Source organism: Salvia splendens, chromosome 5 (assembly GCF_004379255.2).
Source record: "Salvia splendens isolate huo1 chromosome 5, SspV2, whole genome shotgun sequence".
Lineage (NCBI taxonomy): Eukaryota > Viridiplantae > Streptophyta > Magnoliopsida > Lamiales > Lamiaceae > Salvia > Salvia splendens.
This window is the reverse complement of record NC_056036.1, coordinates 41,714,899-41,733,164: the sequence shown is the minus strand read 5'-3', so window position 1 is coordinate 41,733,164 and position 18,266 is coordinate 41,714,899. Positions and strand designations below refer to the sequence as shown.

The 18,266-nt window shown below is 35.6% G+C and overlaps 2 protein-coding genes and 1 long non-coding RNA gene across 3 annotated transcripts; 2 read left to right on the top strand and 1 right to left on the bottom strand.

Moving 5' to 3' along the window:
- Positions 1–1,418: 1,418 nt before the first annotated feature.
- LOC121801895 (serine/threonine-protein kinase PBS1-like) lies at positions 1,419–4,871 on the bottom strand. The gene is made up of 5 exons (XM_042201355.1): positions 4,334–4,871; positions 3,515–3,717; positions 2,729–2,918; positions 2,171–2,562; positions 1,419–2,081 (listed from the first exon to the last, which is right to left on the bottom strand). The coding sequence occupies exons 1-5, from the start codon at positions 4,452–4,454 to the stop codon at positions 1,635–1,637; spliced, it is 1,353 nt and encodes a 450-aa protein (XP_042057289.1). The 5' UTR covers positions 4,455–4,871; the 3' UTR covers positions 1,419–1,634.
- A 1,437-nt stretch (positions 4,872–6,308) lies between these two features.
- On the top strand, positions 6,309–6,816 carry LOC121803479. Its single transcript, XR_006051019.1, has 3 exons — positions 6,309–6,328; positions 6,409–6,496; positions 6,577–6,816. It is a non-coding gene; the product is annotated as an uncharacterized LOC121803479 (long non-coding RNA).
- Positions 6,817–15,113: 8,297 nt separating this feature from the next.
- LOC121803203 (exocyst complex component EXO70B1-like) lies at positions 15,114–17,442 on the top strand. The gene has a single exon (XM_042202900.1). It carries the CDS (start codon positions 15,269–15,271, stop codon positions 17,222–17,224), a length of 1,956 nt encoding a protein of 651 aa, XP_042058834.1. The 5' UTR covers positions 15,114–15,268; the 3' UTR covers positions 17,225–17,442.
- Positions 17,443–18,266: the final 824 nt, after the last annotated feature.

Genomic DNA, 18,266 nt, shown 5'->3' with positions numbered 1-18,266 from the left:
CATAATCTGTTGTTAACGGACGATATCTATGTGGTAAGTCCTATATTTTTCTAGAATAAACACTATCAATGCAATATTCTACTTGTCTGGAAGAATATTTTAGATTTCAGTTGTTTAACATTTGATTTGTCTTCTCTCTATTCTTATTGCAGATTAATGACGAACCAAGATGGAGTCGAAAAGCTTCATAACATGTCAAACTAAATTGAGTCCTAAGGTCCTTATGGTAAATATAGGGCTGGAAATTTTTGACATGACACGAACACCAACAAAGCTAATGTATTAGCTTTTGGGTTGGGTTATGGTTTGGGTTTAAGTTTTTTTTCCTATGGTTTAGGGTAATATAATTTTAGTTTTATTATTTAAATTTAAATCGTGATAAAGCTTTAATATAAATTTTTGTTCTATATTTATGCACATTTATCAATAATTTCATTATATGAGTATATTATTCTCATAGTATCAATTTTTTACACAACTTAGATTAAACTGTAATTTTGTACTATATCACAACTTTGTTTTAATAAAATTAAAATTAAATTTTTTTTATCAAATGTGATATTATATATGTTTTTATCATTAAATACATTTACAATTTTAGCTATATATCATAATATAATTTTTATTTCAAATAAGTACTTTCATATTTGATCGTGCATAGCACGGGTGTGATACTAGTTTGATTAAAATTCAAGTAACTTGTATAGGAATATATCTTGAAACCAAACATTACGAACGTTGCAATACATCGTCTTGATTAAATTCTAATTATGATCAATATTTCTAATGTATTTTAATTAAAATAATGCAATGTATATTCAAATGTTTGCCAACATTATTCAGTACCTTTTGCCCATGATGGACTAATTAACTAAGTGGTTACAAATCAAAACTTATAGGACTATTTAATTCATATTGAAATAATAATTTATATGTATTTGGTCACATAATTGTACCAAAAGTTTCAAATTTACGCAGAAGAGAAAAGTTATTTGTCTAAATTTATAGAAAGGCATTCTATTTGCAAATGTTTTACCTGATTTTGATCCATAAATAAATAAAAATTCCTAAAACGGCCCAAGCATACCCCGGCCCAACGAACACTAGCCATTTTAATTGGGGGTTCATTTCCATTTAATTATTTTCTTGAATGTTTATGCTTATTGAGAAAAGATGATTCTACTACTTTTTAAGAAAATTCACTTGTAAAACATTGTTTTTCGTTGCGAGATGAGATCGGTTAAAATTTCTAAATTAAACAAATTTGCCAAGTTGAGATACTACAAAAATAAATACTACTATATGTTAAGACCATAAAATAGAAAGGGGAACAACATTGATATCATATTACTACTACCATTAACCTCTAAACATCACCTAAATTTAGAGATCTTAAAACTTGAAAACATTACACAAACTTATCCACAAACACTAAATTTTTAATTATTATCTTTTTTGCAAAATCCAAAATCCAAAGTCCGAAGAGAGAAGCAAAAATAGTGGCATGAGACATGAATTATCGAAAATTTACACTCTTTTCATAGATGGTGTATCAATGGAGAAGATCTCTAAACCACTATGAAGGTGTCCAACACATCGGCCAAGAAGGCGACGACGAAGCCGAAGACGAAGAACTAGCCGTTGTTCGCGTCGAAACTACCACCTTGAGCGCTTTGGCGCCTCTTTTCTCTCCAGTTCTCGCCCCACATTTTCGCCTCTGCAACGGCTCGTTCCCTCTCGAGGTCCCGGTTCAACATTTTCGCCGTCTCCCTCGGAGAATCGTCCCTCTCGGACCCTCCCTCCACGTCCCACTTCCTTCCGGACCCAGCACCCTCCTCGTTCCTAAGCAGCTTCCCGCCTCGTTCGTCTTTGTTGCTATGACTAGGATCGTACGAGTGATTTGCCAGGTAAGAAAGGGCAGTCACCACGTCACCGATCAAGGGACGAGCAGCAGCCTGTTCCTGGGTGCACATGGACGCCACGGCCAGGGCTTGATAAAGCCCGCGGATCGGGAATTTCCCTTGCAGCCTCGGATCTGCCAACTTCACGTACCTCTTACGGTCGTTGAAAAAAGGGCGCACCTGCACGCATTACCCGAAAATGAACTAATTCACTATGGAACGGGAAACTACGGGGCTCGATGTATAAAAAGAGTAGCGGATTGGTTTACCCAAGCAACGAGGTTCTGTTCGCCCTGAGGTCTGGTGCTGTCGATGGCTTTACGCCCCGTGATGATTTCTAAAAAGACGACTCCGAAGCTGTAAACGTCCGACTTCACAGTCAATTGCCCCGTCATAGCATATTCCGGGGCACAGTAACCGTAGGTCCCCATCACCCTGGTGGATACGTGCGACTTGTCTCCTGTGGGGCCGAGCTTCGCCAGTCCAAAGTCGGAGAGCTTTGGAACAAACCCTTCGCCGAGTAATATGTTGGACGACTTGAAATCTCGATAAATAACAGGAGGGTTCGCCTTGTCGTGGAGATGCTCCAGTCCTTTGGCTGCGCCGGCTGCTATCTTCATTCTCGTGCTCCAGTCAAGGGGCTCTTTGTCGGGCGGAAGATCTGCATAATTATTCTCGACTTTCTGAGAGAGTAATGATAACGCCTTTAAAAGGCGCAGACAATAAACGTTTATATGCCAGCATAGAAAGCACAACGAGCAATAGGCACTAGATTCTGAAAACTATTGCAAAACGAAATCCGACAAGAATAGCCGAGCAAGCCTTACCATGGAGATGGTCTTCTAGTGAACCCAACGGCATAAATTCATAGACGAGAAGCCTCTGATCCCCATCAGCACAATAGCCCAATAGATTCACCAAGTGAGGATTGTGGAGAAGGCTGAGCATTAGAACCTCAACAAGAAATTCTCGATTACCCTGAAGCCCATTTCTGTCCAACTGCTTAACAGCAACAACCTACCAAAGCACGTCACGCAATGAAAATGGAAACGTCATAAACGAAGAGAAGAGATATACCTTTTCTAGGATGGCAAATTAACTGGTCGAAATAGTTGAGAATATGATATAATGTAGTTCACGAATACTCTCAAGTCCCAACCACACCTAAGTCGCCAACAACAAATTTTACGCACAAAAATCTGACAAATGCACCAACTGTGGATATGAGATTGGCAATGTTCGTTCAAATCTACCACACTCTTTAGAAGTATAGTTTCAGCAGTCTAGCAACACAAGGCTTACTAGTCCGTGAAACACAAAGACTGCATACAAACAATGAAACAATATCCTAGCAATGTTTACCTCTGATCTTTACTTGAATTCGAGCAAATGTTAGCTGGCTGAGCAATTTCCTAAATGCTAAATAAATAAGGTAACAGAAGTTCAACTAACGAAACCGTGACTCAGCTAGGAGATCAAACAACGCCTCCAACTGTATGACTATTTGGTGCAATAATTCAAATGTAAACCTAATGTGATCTAGCACTCACAAGTCATGAGAAGATGAGATAGTTTAACAAAGGTCGATTTGCAGAGATGATGACGAGTTTTACCTGGCCGTTATGAAGTCTCCCTTTGTATACACGTCCGAATCCTCCCTCTCCTAGGAAACACTCTGGCCTGAAGTTATTTGTCGCAGCAGCTAGTTCACGAAAAGTAAACGTTTGCGCAGCAATCTGAGAATCTGGCAAGTCCTTCAGTCCTGATGCCTCCCTCCTCGGGCCAACATTGCTCCTCGTCTTCAGCCTATCCCCCCCTGTGAAGCACAGTCAGAGCCACCATTCACCCATTAGAAGAAACAATTCAGGACCAGAAACAAGCACACCACTAGCAAAAATTCAAGATTAAGCATTCATCAAATTCTTCAGAATGAAACGAACAATGCCAAATCATCGCAAGCAACATAATCAGAACCGCCATTCCTCCATTAGACGATAAATTGAGGGCCAGAAACAAGCACACCACATTGAATTCCCCAGAGTAAAATGAACAATGCCAACTCAAAGATTTATAAGAAAACAGAGGCCTAATCTCTTCTAACATGCTGACTGATCAAGAACTGGATATCATATCATATGCAACAGCCACACAATAAGTTCTCTAGATTTATATCAGATCAAGATAGAGATAAAACAAAAATCACAGTGCCCATTGAGATCTAATTCAATAAGTTGCTACTATTTCTACTTACTCCTATCATAGAGCTATGGGGTCTACAAAGAAACAAATTGGATAACCAATCACTACAAATCATATGAAATCATAGGTAAAAAAAGAAATCAACTGTTTGTCAACTCAAACAACTGAGATCAGATCAAACCTCATCAAACCACAAAATTACACAAAAAAAAATCAAGAATTAACACACTAACCAGAAGATAATTTTGATATATTGGAAGGGACAGCAATTTGAACTTCCTTGTGATCATCTCTCTCTTTATTGAGACTGGGCTTCTCATCATCTCTTGAATCAAAACAAGGAAAACACCCCATCTCTCTCTCTCACACACACACACAAACACAAAGATCAAATCTTCCTTCAACCCTTGTTTTCAAGCAAACCAGATTTACACCAACAATGGATTAACTTCTCTTCAATCAATCCAATCCCATCACAAATACCCCCAAAAAATGAATTGGGTGTGGTCCGAATTCAATAAAAATCCAATCTTTATGTGATCCTTTTTCTACAGCACAAAAAGGGAGCAAAGATTAACAAAAGAGGCGCAACAAGATGAGAAGACTCAAGATTTTAAAGTTAAAAAACAAGATAAAATTAAGGAAAAAGAGGCGAGAACAAATTTATGGGATTTTGCAGTAATTCAGTTTTGACAGATTGTAGAATCTAATTGACAAATTTAGCCGGCTTTGTCTTCGGCTTCTTTTCACACACACACACTACGGCAGAAGCACTCCACCACCCCTTTGACTAAATAATTAGAGAAAATCGCGTTTATAGGCGACTTGGGCCTTTAAAATAACGCAAATGTACCCATTTTGTTAACAATTCCATTTATGGGAAAAACGCCGATGAAATTGGCGTGTTTATAAGTAAAAACGCCAGTTATATTGGCGTGTCTATACGCAAACACGCCAACATAGTTGGCGTTTTATACTTGTGCCGTATTTTGGGCGTATTCTTTCCAATGATCATTACGTTAAAACACGCCATTGGTGTTGGCGTGTAGTATATAAAACACGCCAATTACATCGGCGTGTTTAAAAGGAAAGACGCCAATAACATCGGCGTGTTTAACCAAAAAATGCCAATTTGAGTGGCGTGTTTTAACAGGCTGATATAGCAGCCTCCACCCCCAAATCGCGAAAACATCACAGCACACCACACTTTGCGATTTTTCTCCAAGCAGCGCCAATCTCCGCGAATTCGCCCTCCTCTCCGTGATTTCGCCCTCCATTCATCAATCGGTGCTATTCTTCCCCAGATTCATATATTTTCTTCGGTTAGTATGCTTATCTTTTACAATATTAGTTGAAATATTGTAATGAGTTGTGAATTGAGTTGAAATATTATGCATTTTGGATTGTTTGAATGACATTATTGTTGATTATTATGTTGGATTGTTTGGGTTTAAGTGAATTTGTGTATAAAATTGATTATAAACCTAAACCCTAGGGTTGTTATAGCTAAAAAATTGGGCAAATTGTTTTGGTTTATGTGGGTTTTGGTTGATGTATGTTGATTAGTTTGAATTGTTAAATTTGTTTATATTGTTAGGTTTGTCAAATTGAAATTGGACAAATTGAAATTGTTAGGTTGGACAAATTAGTAATTGAAATGGTCAATTTTGTGTAGATGAATTGTGTTATGATTTTGGATGTGAAATGTTGTGTAGGTGAATTTGTGTATTGTGAATTATTTGATTTTGGTGTTCCATTTTGTGAAATTGGATTAAATTGTATGTAATTATTGAATGTTGTGTAGGTAAATTATGGCATCATCTTCGACTTCTGCTCGTCGGCTTGCGTGTGGTCCTGCGGATCCTTCTGTACTGTATCTTCAGAGACAACACGTCTCTAATAACATATGAGCAGGAGTTCCATCCGAATACGTACGCTGCCGACGATATGAAGGAATAATTTGGAATGTTCCCATACATCACCGTGTTTTGGCACTAGTGGACCAGATGGGGTTCGGCGGTTTATTGAGGTGTGGTCAGCCAAAGGAAATTGACCACCATCTGATCACCGCTTTGATTGAACGTTGGAGGCCAGAGACTCACACGTTTCACTTCCCAGTCGGTGAAGCGACTGTAACATTGGAAGACGTGGGCTTGGGAGAGAATCCCAAATATTAGACCGAGGATGCTAGATCCCGTGCATACAGATTATCTACCATGTGCAAGCGCGTAAGTTGTTCACTAATTCATTTTTTAAGCTTTATGTTCATCAATCTTCGTGTTATTCGCTCATAATTTACATTTTGTAGATGGAATGGTCCGGCGTCATATGTAAAAGCACCCGGACATTGTATTGAAAATTTCCGAGATCAGTTTTCCATGATGCATGCCAACCAGGTACTTCATATACTTATAAATTATTTTTTGTTTGTTGTTTTTTATTGAAATTAATTTGAATAAATTTGTGTTACATGTAGTTTATTTGGATGCCTTATCTCCAACGGCAGTTGCCGGAAAGTTGTGATGCCGGTCGTCCTGTATGGATGTCGATAACAACGCTTATTTGCTGGAATCTGGCTGAGCCACACCTGCCACACCGAGTGTTGCGCCAATTTGGGATTGTCCAACCGTATATCCCGCAACTCCCCCGGTTCCACGGTACTGATTTTGCGAAACAGGATCGTCGTGGAAAAGCTGGTCGAAATTGGGTTGATTGGCACGCCAATTATATACAGGAGTGGGACAACAGGCACTTTTTGGTGTGGACTGATCTGGAGTACAGTGATGAGCCTGTTGCAATAGAAGAATATATGGATTGGTTTCGGCAGATAACTGTGGTTTATTTAACCAAACCCGGCGTCCATTCTGAACAGGGCTTCCACGAAAAGGCATCTTCTCATAGATTCGCGGTAAATTATTCATATTATGTAATTGACCTTTTACATCATTTTTGCACACCTTTTCATGGGCCCACGGGGTAAGTGGTGTGGCACACTGGGTTGATGCAATTGACCGCTCATTAAACCATTCTATTGTCCTCCAAAATATCAGATCAATGCAAGCTTTAATTGGGAGTTGTCTTGCGCCTCTCAACACATTGTTGTAAGATTCCACCATATTAGTGGTCATCTCACCCCATCTTTTGTGTTTGTCATACGCCAAACTCCATTTTTCTAACTCCACGGCATCAAGGTATTGCACAGCCTCGTTGTTGATGGTTCGAAGTAAACGACGTCTGATCTTAAACTTGCGTTTCTTTGTAGCAATACCAATTTTCCAAACAAGTCTTTTTACCATGATGCCTTTGTGATTCTGCAAAACATTTTTTCTAACATGTACCAAGCAAAATCTGTGATGCCCCACATTGGGTTCTTCTTTTCATTTGGAAGAATGAGTTAAAAATTAGCTATACTAACCGATTGCGAGTACTAATATTTGGAAGAAATGAGCCAAAATAGAAATCTACACGCTTCAATCCACCACCGGGTGGACCCGACCAAGGCAAGCGTTTTCGCGTTTTTCAGCTTTGGGAAGGTTTTTCGCGTTTTGGGGAGGGAGGAAATGTGATTAGGGTCTGCGATTTTGGGGGAGATCTGAGAAATATGGTTCAATCAAAAAACACCGATCAGGTTGGCGTTTTTTACGTTAAACACGCCAATGACCTTGGCGTTTTATATCGTTAAGACGCCATCAAGATTGTCGTGTTCAAATTTAAGTATTTTGGTTAAAAATACGAGCAAGATACGGTGCCATTGTAAAACGCCAACTATGTTGGCGTGTTTGCGTATAGACACGCCAATATCACTGGCGTTTTTACTTATAAACACGCCAACTTCATCGGCGTTTTTCCCATAAATGGAATTGATAACAAAATGGGTACATTTGCGTTATTTTAAAGGCCAAGTCGCCTAGAAACGCGTTTTTCTCAAATAATTACTCCTATATTTATTTTTGAATAAATATTGTTTGTTATAATTAATTAATTCTTATAACGAGTAGATTCTTAACAAAAAAAATTGCATAAATTAGGTGATGAGAATCCATTTAATTTCCGAATTTACCGAATTTATGTAATTATTCCTAATTTACATTTATCGATATTGAGGAAATTTGGAAAAATATACGATTTCGTATCCGAATTCAACCGATAGTATAATTGAGATTTTTATTTTTAAGAAGTGGAGTAATATTTATATAATCATATGTGTGTTAAAATAATCTTGTCATAACTGGTTATTACAGTTGCTATTATATCTTATGGTTCTGTTATCAGTCACAATTTTTTATCTATTTAAAGCCATTAATTATGGTAGCACACATTCCTATAAATATATTATAATGAAATTCTAAGCAATTAATTAGTATAACATTACTTTTAAGGGATATTATTAGTCAAAATAATATAAAAAATTAGTCAAAATCTGGTATGTTGCATTAACTTAAAATTAGATTTAAAAAATTATCAATTTTAGTCCTTATTTCACATGAATTCTATTTTTCTCCCAATTAAAACTGTACTCATTGGAAATTAACTACAATAAAGTTAATGGTTTTTGCAACAAGTAATAAGTTCATGCTAAATAGAAGACACGGTAAGAGGTTCATTTGCAATAGAATAATACCATCAATTTTATTAAATTTGAACGCTGAAGTATTATTTAAGAAAATGTATAGATAAATAAAGAACGCTAAAGTATATATTATCAATTTTCACGAACAAACTTCTTTTACTATAAGATAGGTCAGATTTTTATATATGATGAAAAATCAATTTGTATAAATTTTACGAAAATAGGTTTATACTCCAATAAAAAAATAATATGACGAACTATAGTACTACCAATTAATTAGAAAGGATGATCGGACTATTATCCTCTAAAGACTAAAACCACAAACTTTAGTTAAATTTGGTAACTTTCGAAAAAATTATGAAGGTAGATTTTGTAGTGAATTTCCCACTAATGCCTAAGTTCATCATTCTTGCAACTGGGTTTGAATTCGTCAAAAATATTAAAGTTCTGCCAAATTTGTGATTCGATTGATCAATAGCCTTTCATTAGCCTATTCAATTTAAATTTAAATTTTTTTATAAAAATGATATAAACTTTAAAAATATGAAATTCCATAAAAGTTCATGCCACATTCTCATATTTTATAAATTTGTCTATTTTACAACTTTCATGTAAATTAATTTTATTTTTAAAGTTTATGTCATTTTTACCAGTGGCTTTAAACATATTACCATGTTGATCAATTAGAAGCACTTTATAATCATTTTTATAAGTGACATTTAGTTTTAATTATTATTCCAACAAATCACTGTCTCCTCTCTTTCTGCAATTTAAGATGAGAAACCAAAAATAGATCAAAAAATAATAGAACCATCACACACCAAAATAAAGAAATTCAAACATACATTTTAATTACAAAATTGTATACACTATTCCAATAAATGTTGTATTATTGTTCAATCAATGTTATAATTAAGGGCTAATGATAAAGTTTTGGATGAATTTGATTATTACTATACTCTATAATCAGTGATTAAATAGAGCCACTATTCGATCGTGTAATGCATGTAAGAAACTAAAAATATATAATAATTGTACCAATGCATTACACAACTCGTGCAGTTCATTAATTGATTACCCCATCGAAATAATGCGTTAATAATGTTTCACCTAATTAAGTCAATTAAATTATCATTATATAAATAATTTAATAATAATGTTTTTATCTTCTTTTCTTGTGAGTGTTTGCTTTTGTATATATTCAAATATCACTATTGTTTTTATTATTATATTTATTTTTGAACAATTATTATGTTGCTTCTCATTTTTTACTTGAGAATTTATGTAATCGACAAAATGTAAGTAAATTGCATATATAATGAATTTATGTAAAAAAAACTAGGCACTATAATTTCCTTCTAATTATGTATAAATATTGAATAAAACAATATTTTGTTAATTATATAATAATTTCGCCTGGTTTTTGAAATAGTATAATTATATAACTAAGCGTTTACTTTCACCATATTGTTTTGGCCAGCATGTAAGGCTCTTACGTTTTAGTATTTATTTTCTAACATGTTGACATATAGATTATCCAATGAGTTTGGACAATCTAATCCATGCAACGTGCTTCTATCATTTATTTAATGAAATTTGAATAATTCACAATTAATTAACCACTTTGCGTTTATATTAATTATCTTCCTAAATCCTAAGTCCAGGTTGACAGGAAAATTCAAAATTGTACAAAATTTAGTCTAAACATGCATATATAGGTTGTTACTATTCAATCTTTGTACTTTATGATTAGTATTAATTGAATATTTTCTATTTTCGTGTTTATTAAAGTATGCTTGATTAGTTATTTTGCACATTGTATTCTTTTTTTATGCTTGATTAGTTATTTTGCACATTGTATTCTTTTTTTAAATTATTGAATGTTTGAATTATTCAAGAATGTTGCATTTTTTTTGCAAGGGATATTGGTACATATATGTAGTTATGTATGCATGTATTTTTTCTAAATTTGTAAATGTACGAGTGTGCATATAAAGGAATGTATGTTTGTACACTCTATTGTAAATGTAGTACTATATTGTTGATAGTACATGTCATTTTACATATTGTTTTGAGTCCACTTTGGTATCTATATATACTCATTTTTTCAATCACTATATGAATATAATTGAAAATATCCCAAATGCAAAAATAAAATAACGAATGATATTTATTTGCAAATATTTCAAATAAATCATTACGTAGTAAGAATACAATAGTAAGAAAATCAATATAAATAAAATTGATGTGATTTGATTTAAAATTTATGGGCATTATATACTTACGATTTATGTAGCTATAGTTTAATTAGTATTTTGCGTTTTAATCACTACTAACACGATCACAATAATTCCGAATTTCGGCAAGAATATTGGATATAATTATGTCTTGGAAAGTTGACTTTATTTACTATTATTCTTCATTGAAAGAGGTACCTTTTGTTGGAATGGTGGAGCTGGAATATTTTCTTTGGAGGAAGAAACTAGAAAAGGCAACAAATATATTAAAAGTATATTCTTCGTAAGAAACCTTTATTTTATTTAATTATAAATGTGAGTAATATTTAATCGATATAAAATAAATTTGAAGTTTACTTTGCCTCCAACCATCCATGTTGCAAGAAACACTTTTCATCACATGTATCATGTTAGGGAGTAGATGAAACACCCATTATTTATTTGAGTCGTCGGTAGAAACAACCGTTTTAGTTGTTGTCACATAATGATGTACTTACTTATTTAAATTATAGAGTGAATTTCAATTTTAGTTTGTGAAAATTGAGGTTTTCACATTTTATATAGTTCTAGAAAATGTAAAATATCACTATATGTCCCCTTTTTTTCAATTTCGCATTTGAACCTATTAATATAATGACCTATCTTTTCTTTCTCTAAATATTTTAGGTTGCAATCATAGTACTCCATAAGAGCGGATTAATAATTAATTATGGAAAACTAAATTTGATTTATTTTATAATTATGAAATGAACTAAGAATTATATCTCTTAAAATTTGAATGATATTCTTTTTGCCTTTTTGGATTGATTTTATCCACAACCTTTAGCAACTCAATAATTTTTTCTAGTTACCAATTATGTCTCCATCTATTTCTTAAATAATTTTTTTCAGAAATGGAAAATGTAGCATCCTTGTATATGACATATTTTTGGGAGAAAATAATAGGTTATTCTGACATATCATGTGAGGATTCAACGGTTGGTGTGAAATTTTGATGATAAAATATTGATACATGTTGAAAAGATTGTGATAGAATTGACAAGTCTGAGAAATTAGGATATGGTAATTGATAAAAATGAAATATTGTACTTAATAAAATTGATACTCCAATAACTATAAAATTGATATTCGAATTAATCAAAACTCAATCTACTATCTAGGGCGTAATTTTTTTTAAAAAAAGTGCCTTATCCTCAAATATTTATTATCTCCCCAAAGAAAACCCACAAATTTCCCAAATTTGCAAAGCAAAGATAGCCTAGGAAAGTGGGGAAGAACTTGGGACAAAGAAGAAAAAGAGTGCACTTGCAATTTGCAAATGGTGCCATACATATATATATTTGTGTTTAATAATGTTAGGCATATTAGTTAGGGCAATGGTACCTAACCGTACGGTACCCCAAATGAGGTAGGAATTTATGCATATTGAATTATTGATCAATTTTGTATTTATACAAGTGGCCCTTGTCCCTCCCCAATCACAAAGATCAAAGTGGTCCACGTAACCACGTTCAGATTCAGAAAACAGAACTCGTGGAGTCTGACACGGTAAAAAGGTTGTCGTCGACGTAAAAAAACAGGAGCGGTGTGTCAGTTGTCACTGACAAATGATAATAAATTAACAAACGAAGAACGAAAGTAAACCTCAACCCGAATGGACAATGATAGGATCGATCGATGCAGACTCCACCTAAATCCGTCGTTGCACCGAAGGCCTCGTCGATTTTTGTAAATTGACAAAAGATTGAGAATGAAAAAGTTGATGTATTTGAAGTTATGAAGAGGTAGATATTGTTCACCGTGTGATATAATTGAATCATCAATTTAGTGTCTCTATCCTTGTAGGCTTACACCATATAGCCTTTATGGCTTAAAAAGACACAAGAAAGTACTCTACTTTGTAAGTTTTACCAAAATTTAGTAAATGAAAGATGTACTCTGCTTTTTTATCTTATTTAAAACTTGTGTGTTTTTGTTCATTCACGTGGATGGAATAAAACATTTCAAATAATAATATATGTTCAAAATTTGGCTAACCAAGTACTCCTATTATTTTATTCGTTTTTATCATTTGAGCGGTTATAAATTTTTTTCAATATTATAATTTTGTAAAATTTACGTTGATGTGTGATGATATGTAAGTTTTTTCGTGACAAAATAATTTCAGTTATGCTATATTCTTGTTATTTTTTCGTGGTTCAGGTATATAATGGTTATTATGTAGAGGGTATATTGTTAAAATAAATCATGAAATATATATGATGAATATTTTATGTTTCTCTCATATGTCTTCTACTTTTAAAATCTGAAAAATAAATAGTATATAAGATGAAACTTTCGCAATCATCTCATTCTTTCCTTTTTTTTGATAAATTACTCGATGATGTAACAGTCGATTTAAAAGTTAAAACATGTGAATAAAATGGTGTTGGGCAAACGACATGTTTTGTCCACGTGTTTTAAATAGATTGTCATGGCAACGCATAATTTGCCTGAAAAGGGCAGGATGAGATAATCAAGAAAATTTCATTTTATGTGATTTGTTTTTCAAATTTTAAAATTGGTGGGACAAACCAAAAGTTTACTATCTTTTAATACTGTTTATTAGGATGTATAATTGCAAATGTTGTGAATCTAACCATGCACAATTGAATGGGTCGATAATTTGATATTTTGGTTAGTATTTGGGCCTATATTTATAAGTTGTTCGTATTGATATATTGTCTTACTCCACTACTGACTAAGCCCAATTATAACTGGGCTTTTTTGGGCTATGTAATATTTACATTTATTTTGATTATGAGTTGGGTATAGATATGTGAATGAAATAATACAAAGGCCCCTAGCTGTTTTGCGAATCTTATTTTGGGCTCGTTTCAGGCGATCCAATAGGGACTTCTTTCATGACAATTTAAGATAATATACTTCTGCTTTTAATAGGTTGGGGATTCTAATTAAATGTGAATTTAGAATAATTATTAGAATCTCTTTAAACAAGATAAATTATTATTACTTTATGTTCGTTTAACCATAAAAAAGAAAGAATTATTATTAGAATCTCTTTAAACAAGATAAAGATAGACACTTCTTTAAAACTTGACCTGATGTACGGGTTGTGGGGTTTATTGCGGAAGTGCTAGGTCAAAAGTCACGCTTGCAATGAAAAGTAAATAACCTAAAATAATCATGGTTATTGAGTTTTTTTAAGAAATCGGTTTCTTAAAAATAATCTCATAGCTCAATCTTAAAATATATCTTGGTACTCCCTCCGTCCTACAAAAGATGTCACACTTTTCTTTTTAGTTTGTCCCACAAAAGATGTTACATTTCCTTTTTTGGAAAAAATTCTCTCTCACGTGAATATAAAAATTATATTTTCTCTTTCCATTTAACACAGAAAACAAAACCTCCTAAAATCTTGTACCGTCCCACATGTGTGATGTATCTTTTATGGGACGGAGGGAGTTATTTTATCCAAGAAACCAAACACCACCATAGTTGATAATATACTTCTGCTTTTAATAGGTTGGGGATTCTAATTAAATGTGAATATAGAATTATTATTAGAATCTCTTTAAACAAGATAAATTATTATTTTTAAATTTATGTTCGTTTTAATCATAAAAAGAAGAAGAATTATTATTAGAATCTCTTTGAACAAGAGACTTCTTTAAAACTTGACCTGATGTTCTGGTTGTGGGGTGTGTTGCGGGAGTGCTAGGTCAAGAGTCACGCTTGCAATTAAAAATAAATAACCTAAAATAATCACAGTTATTGAGTTTCCTTAAGAAATCGGTTTCGCTTAGGCCTTACTGAGTAAGGGTGTTATCAGTTTGATTTGATAATAACTCAACTCGCACGATTTGCTACCCATACTTAATCTTAGCAAACAATATTTTATTTGATCTTTCTCCATTATATTTATTAATTTGTTTAGAAGCAGCCAATCCGTTTGAATATGTAAGTACAATTCCAATTAATGTTTGAAACATGAATGATGAGAGATGAGTTGTTTGTAGAGTTGAAAATCAATATCCATATGTTTTCATTTCACAATTGTCATTGTGTCAACAATAAAAATGAGAAGATGTGGTTGCCCACACTTAGTGAAATCGTGGTGAGCACCACCAATCACCCTAAATCACAAAACAATAGTATTTCATTTTTGACAAATAAAACATCAAATTTAAAAAAAACAATATTCAGTTGTGTAACGTATTTGTATCCTTCTCCAAAAATCATGCATCTCCCTACACCATCTTTTCCCTCCGCTTTTCTTCTCATTAATCACACTAAACAAAAGCGAAAAATAACGGAAATCAGTTACTATTAACACAAAAAGAACTCCCAAAAAAAATTCAATGGAAGAAGAAGCACATCTCCATAAACACAACAGCTTGAACAAAATTCCCCTATTTACGACCAGTCCAAAGCCTCAGAATTCGGTGGATTTATCCAACGACGATGCGTGCGACGATCATTCCGCGCATCACAGCCATGAAATCGCGCAGGATGTCGATCATTTCATCGATTCAATCGCTGCAATCGAAGATAAATCGTCGCACACGCCGGAGATACCCGATTTCATCGAGACCTTCACGAAAATCATCGAATCGAGAGTGAAGAAGTACAATTCCGGCGATGCAGGAGCCAGATTCGGCAAAATGACCGAGGATGATATGATGTTCATCCATTCGGTTAGGCGGATCTCGAAATTGACGAACGCGTTGAGCGAATTTCCGTCGGATTCGAGCGTGAATCCGTCAATGAATCAGACGAGCGCGGCGCTGCAGCGCGCGATGGTGTTTCTGGAGGAGGAATTCCGCTCCTTGTTGGAGGAATCGAGCAATTCGAGGAGCGATGACGCTGATAATTCGCTCAGATTGTCGGTCTGCAGCTTGAAGAGTCAGGGGGATTATTGCGAGAGGGAGGATTCTGCTCCGGCGGAGGAGTATCCGTCGTATTCGGCGGAGGCGGTGGCGAAGATGCACGAGATCGCGTCGACGATGATCTCGGCGGGCTACGAGACGGAGTGCTGCCAGGTGTACTACATCTCGCGGCGGAACGCGATCCGGAAGCAGATGGCGCGCCTCGACTACGAGATCATGTGGAACATGGACGACGTCGCCAAGGCGGCGTGGGAGACGCTGGAGGCGGAGATCTCGCGGTGGATCAACGTCGTCAGATCCTGTTCAGATCTAATCTTCCCCGGCGAAAAACGCCTCGGCGAATCCGTCTTCGCTCACTACCCGTCGATCTGCCGGAGCTCCCTCAGCAACATCATCCGCGGCGTCGTCATCCAGCTCCTCGATTTCGCAGAGGCGACGGCCATGGCGAAGAGATCCGCCGAGAAGCTCTTCAAATACCTCGATATGTACGAGGCGCTCCAATTCCTCCTCCCTACCATCTCCGGCGACTCCTGCTGGGGAGATCTCGTCGACGAAGTCTCCGACGCAATCGACCGCATCGGAGAATCCGCCGTCAGCAATTTCTGCGATCTGGAAAATTCAATCAAAGGCGACGCCGGTCGAGTCCCGGTCCCCGGCGGCGCAATCCACCCCCTCACTCGGTACGTAATGAATTACCTCAAATACACCTGCGATTACAAGGACACACTAGAGAAAATCTTCGAGAAACACACGAAATTAGCGAAGAACATCTCCGAATCCATCAGTCTAGATCTGGAAAAGGAGAGCTTAAGCCCTCACAACTTCGAAACCATGGCCGGAACGACGCCGTTCTCGATCCAGGTAGTCACAGTGATGGATCTCCTCGACGGAAATCTCGATAAGAAATCGAAACTCTACCGTGATCCGGCGCTCCGCCACATCTTCCTGATGAACAACGGCAGATACATATTACAAAAGGTGAAAGGCGCGAGCGAGATCCTCGATGTCATGGGCGATCAATGGTGCCGGCGGCGGTCGACGGTGGTGAGGCAGTACCACAAGAACTACCAACGGGAGACGTGGAACAGAGTGCTGCAGACTCTGAGTCAAGAGGGGCTGCTGGTGAACGGGAAGCCGAACAAGCAGCTGATAAAGGAGAGGTTCAAGGTGTTCACGGCCACGTTCGAGGAGATATACCGGTCGCAGACGGCGTGGATTGTGAGCGACGAGCAGCTGCAGTCGGAGCTGAGGATATCGATCGCGGCCGTGCTGATCCCGGCTTACCGGGCATTCGTGGGGAGGTTCCGGCAGTATATGGATAACACGAGGCAGGCGGATAAGTACATCAAGTATCAGCCGGAGGACGTGGAGACGATGATCGAGAAGCTTTTTGAGGGGAATAGTATTTCGATGATGAGGAGGAAATAGGTTTGGATTCGCCATTTTTGATAGCTAGGGTTTGTATCATATTTTTTCTTTGTTTTTAGGGTTTTCTTCACTTGTGTTGATCTATGTGGGACTATTCATGAATCGAGATGGTTGGGTAGTTTTAGGTAAGATTAGTTATTTGCTTGTGAATTCATAAAATTGGCTACGTTTTAATCTTGTATATTAAAAATATGCTTCTCAAATATTGAATTATTGATTTGTTTTAATTTTAAATGAATCAGATTGAGGAATTATGTTATGCTAAGCGCCCAATTTAGGCGCCTGTGTGAGCGACTATTGAAAAATAAACCTTGGGAAGGAATTAAAAATCTGATACTCTTGAAGTCGCCCACCGATCGCTCATTTTGGACGCCTAGCATATAAAAACTCTCAGGAGTTATGTTATGCTAAGCGCCCAATAAAAACGTCGTATTGTGAACAACATAGCACATCGTATTATGCTAATTTAAATTTATTTTTGTTTGTTGTATTGTCTTCCATCTTGTTTCTCGTTTTCTCATCTTACGAATTTTTAGTATAATACGGCTTCATTTCTTTGTCCAAAATATATAAGGTCATTTTAGTGATGACCAATGCTACATATGTAAGTCATCAAGCCAGACGTGCAACGTTTTAATAATTTTTTTAATTTTTAAAATATCACAATTTAAATAAATACTACTCATATGAAATGAATTACTAAAAACTAAGTAGTGAGGAGTGAGTAGTAAATAGTTAAGGGTTTTTTATTAGAACCATTCAACCCATTTTAGGTATACTAGTATTATTCTAGTTAATGTTTATAAACATGAATGATGAGTTGCTTGTAGCCTTTAGGGTTCCAAATTAATATCCATATGATTTCACCAATTAAGTACTAAAAATGTGATGTGGTTGCCCATACTGCACACCACACCACACTTGGTGAAGTCGTGGTGAGCACCAAGTTCACTTTTTAATTTTTGAAACATAAAACATCAAGTTTTTCCTCTTTTGAAAACCATGTAAGTAAAGGATTAATTGTTATCTTAATAGCTAACCC

Bases quoted from the DNA above. Each gene is read 5' to 3' on its own strand.
- LOC121801895 (XM_042201355.1), bottom strand. From the start codon at position 4,454: ATGGGGTGTTTTCCTTGTTTTGATTCAAGAGATGATGAGAAGCCCAGT. The intron at 3,718-4,333 runs GTTAGTGTGTTA...TGTGCTTCACAG, and splicing joins TATATCAAAATTATCTTCTG to GGGGGGATAGGCTGAAGACG. The intron at 2,082-2,170 runs GTAAACCAATCC...TAATGCGTGCAG, and splicing joins AACAGAACCTCGTTGCTTGG to GTGCGCCCTTTTTTCAACGA.
- LOC121803203 (XM_042202900.1), top strand. From the start codon at position 15,269: ATGGAAGAAGAAGCACATCTCCATAAACACAACAGCTTGAACAAAATT.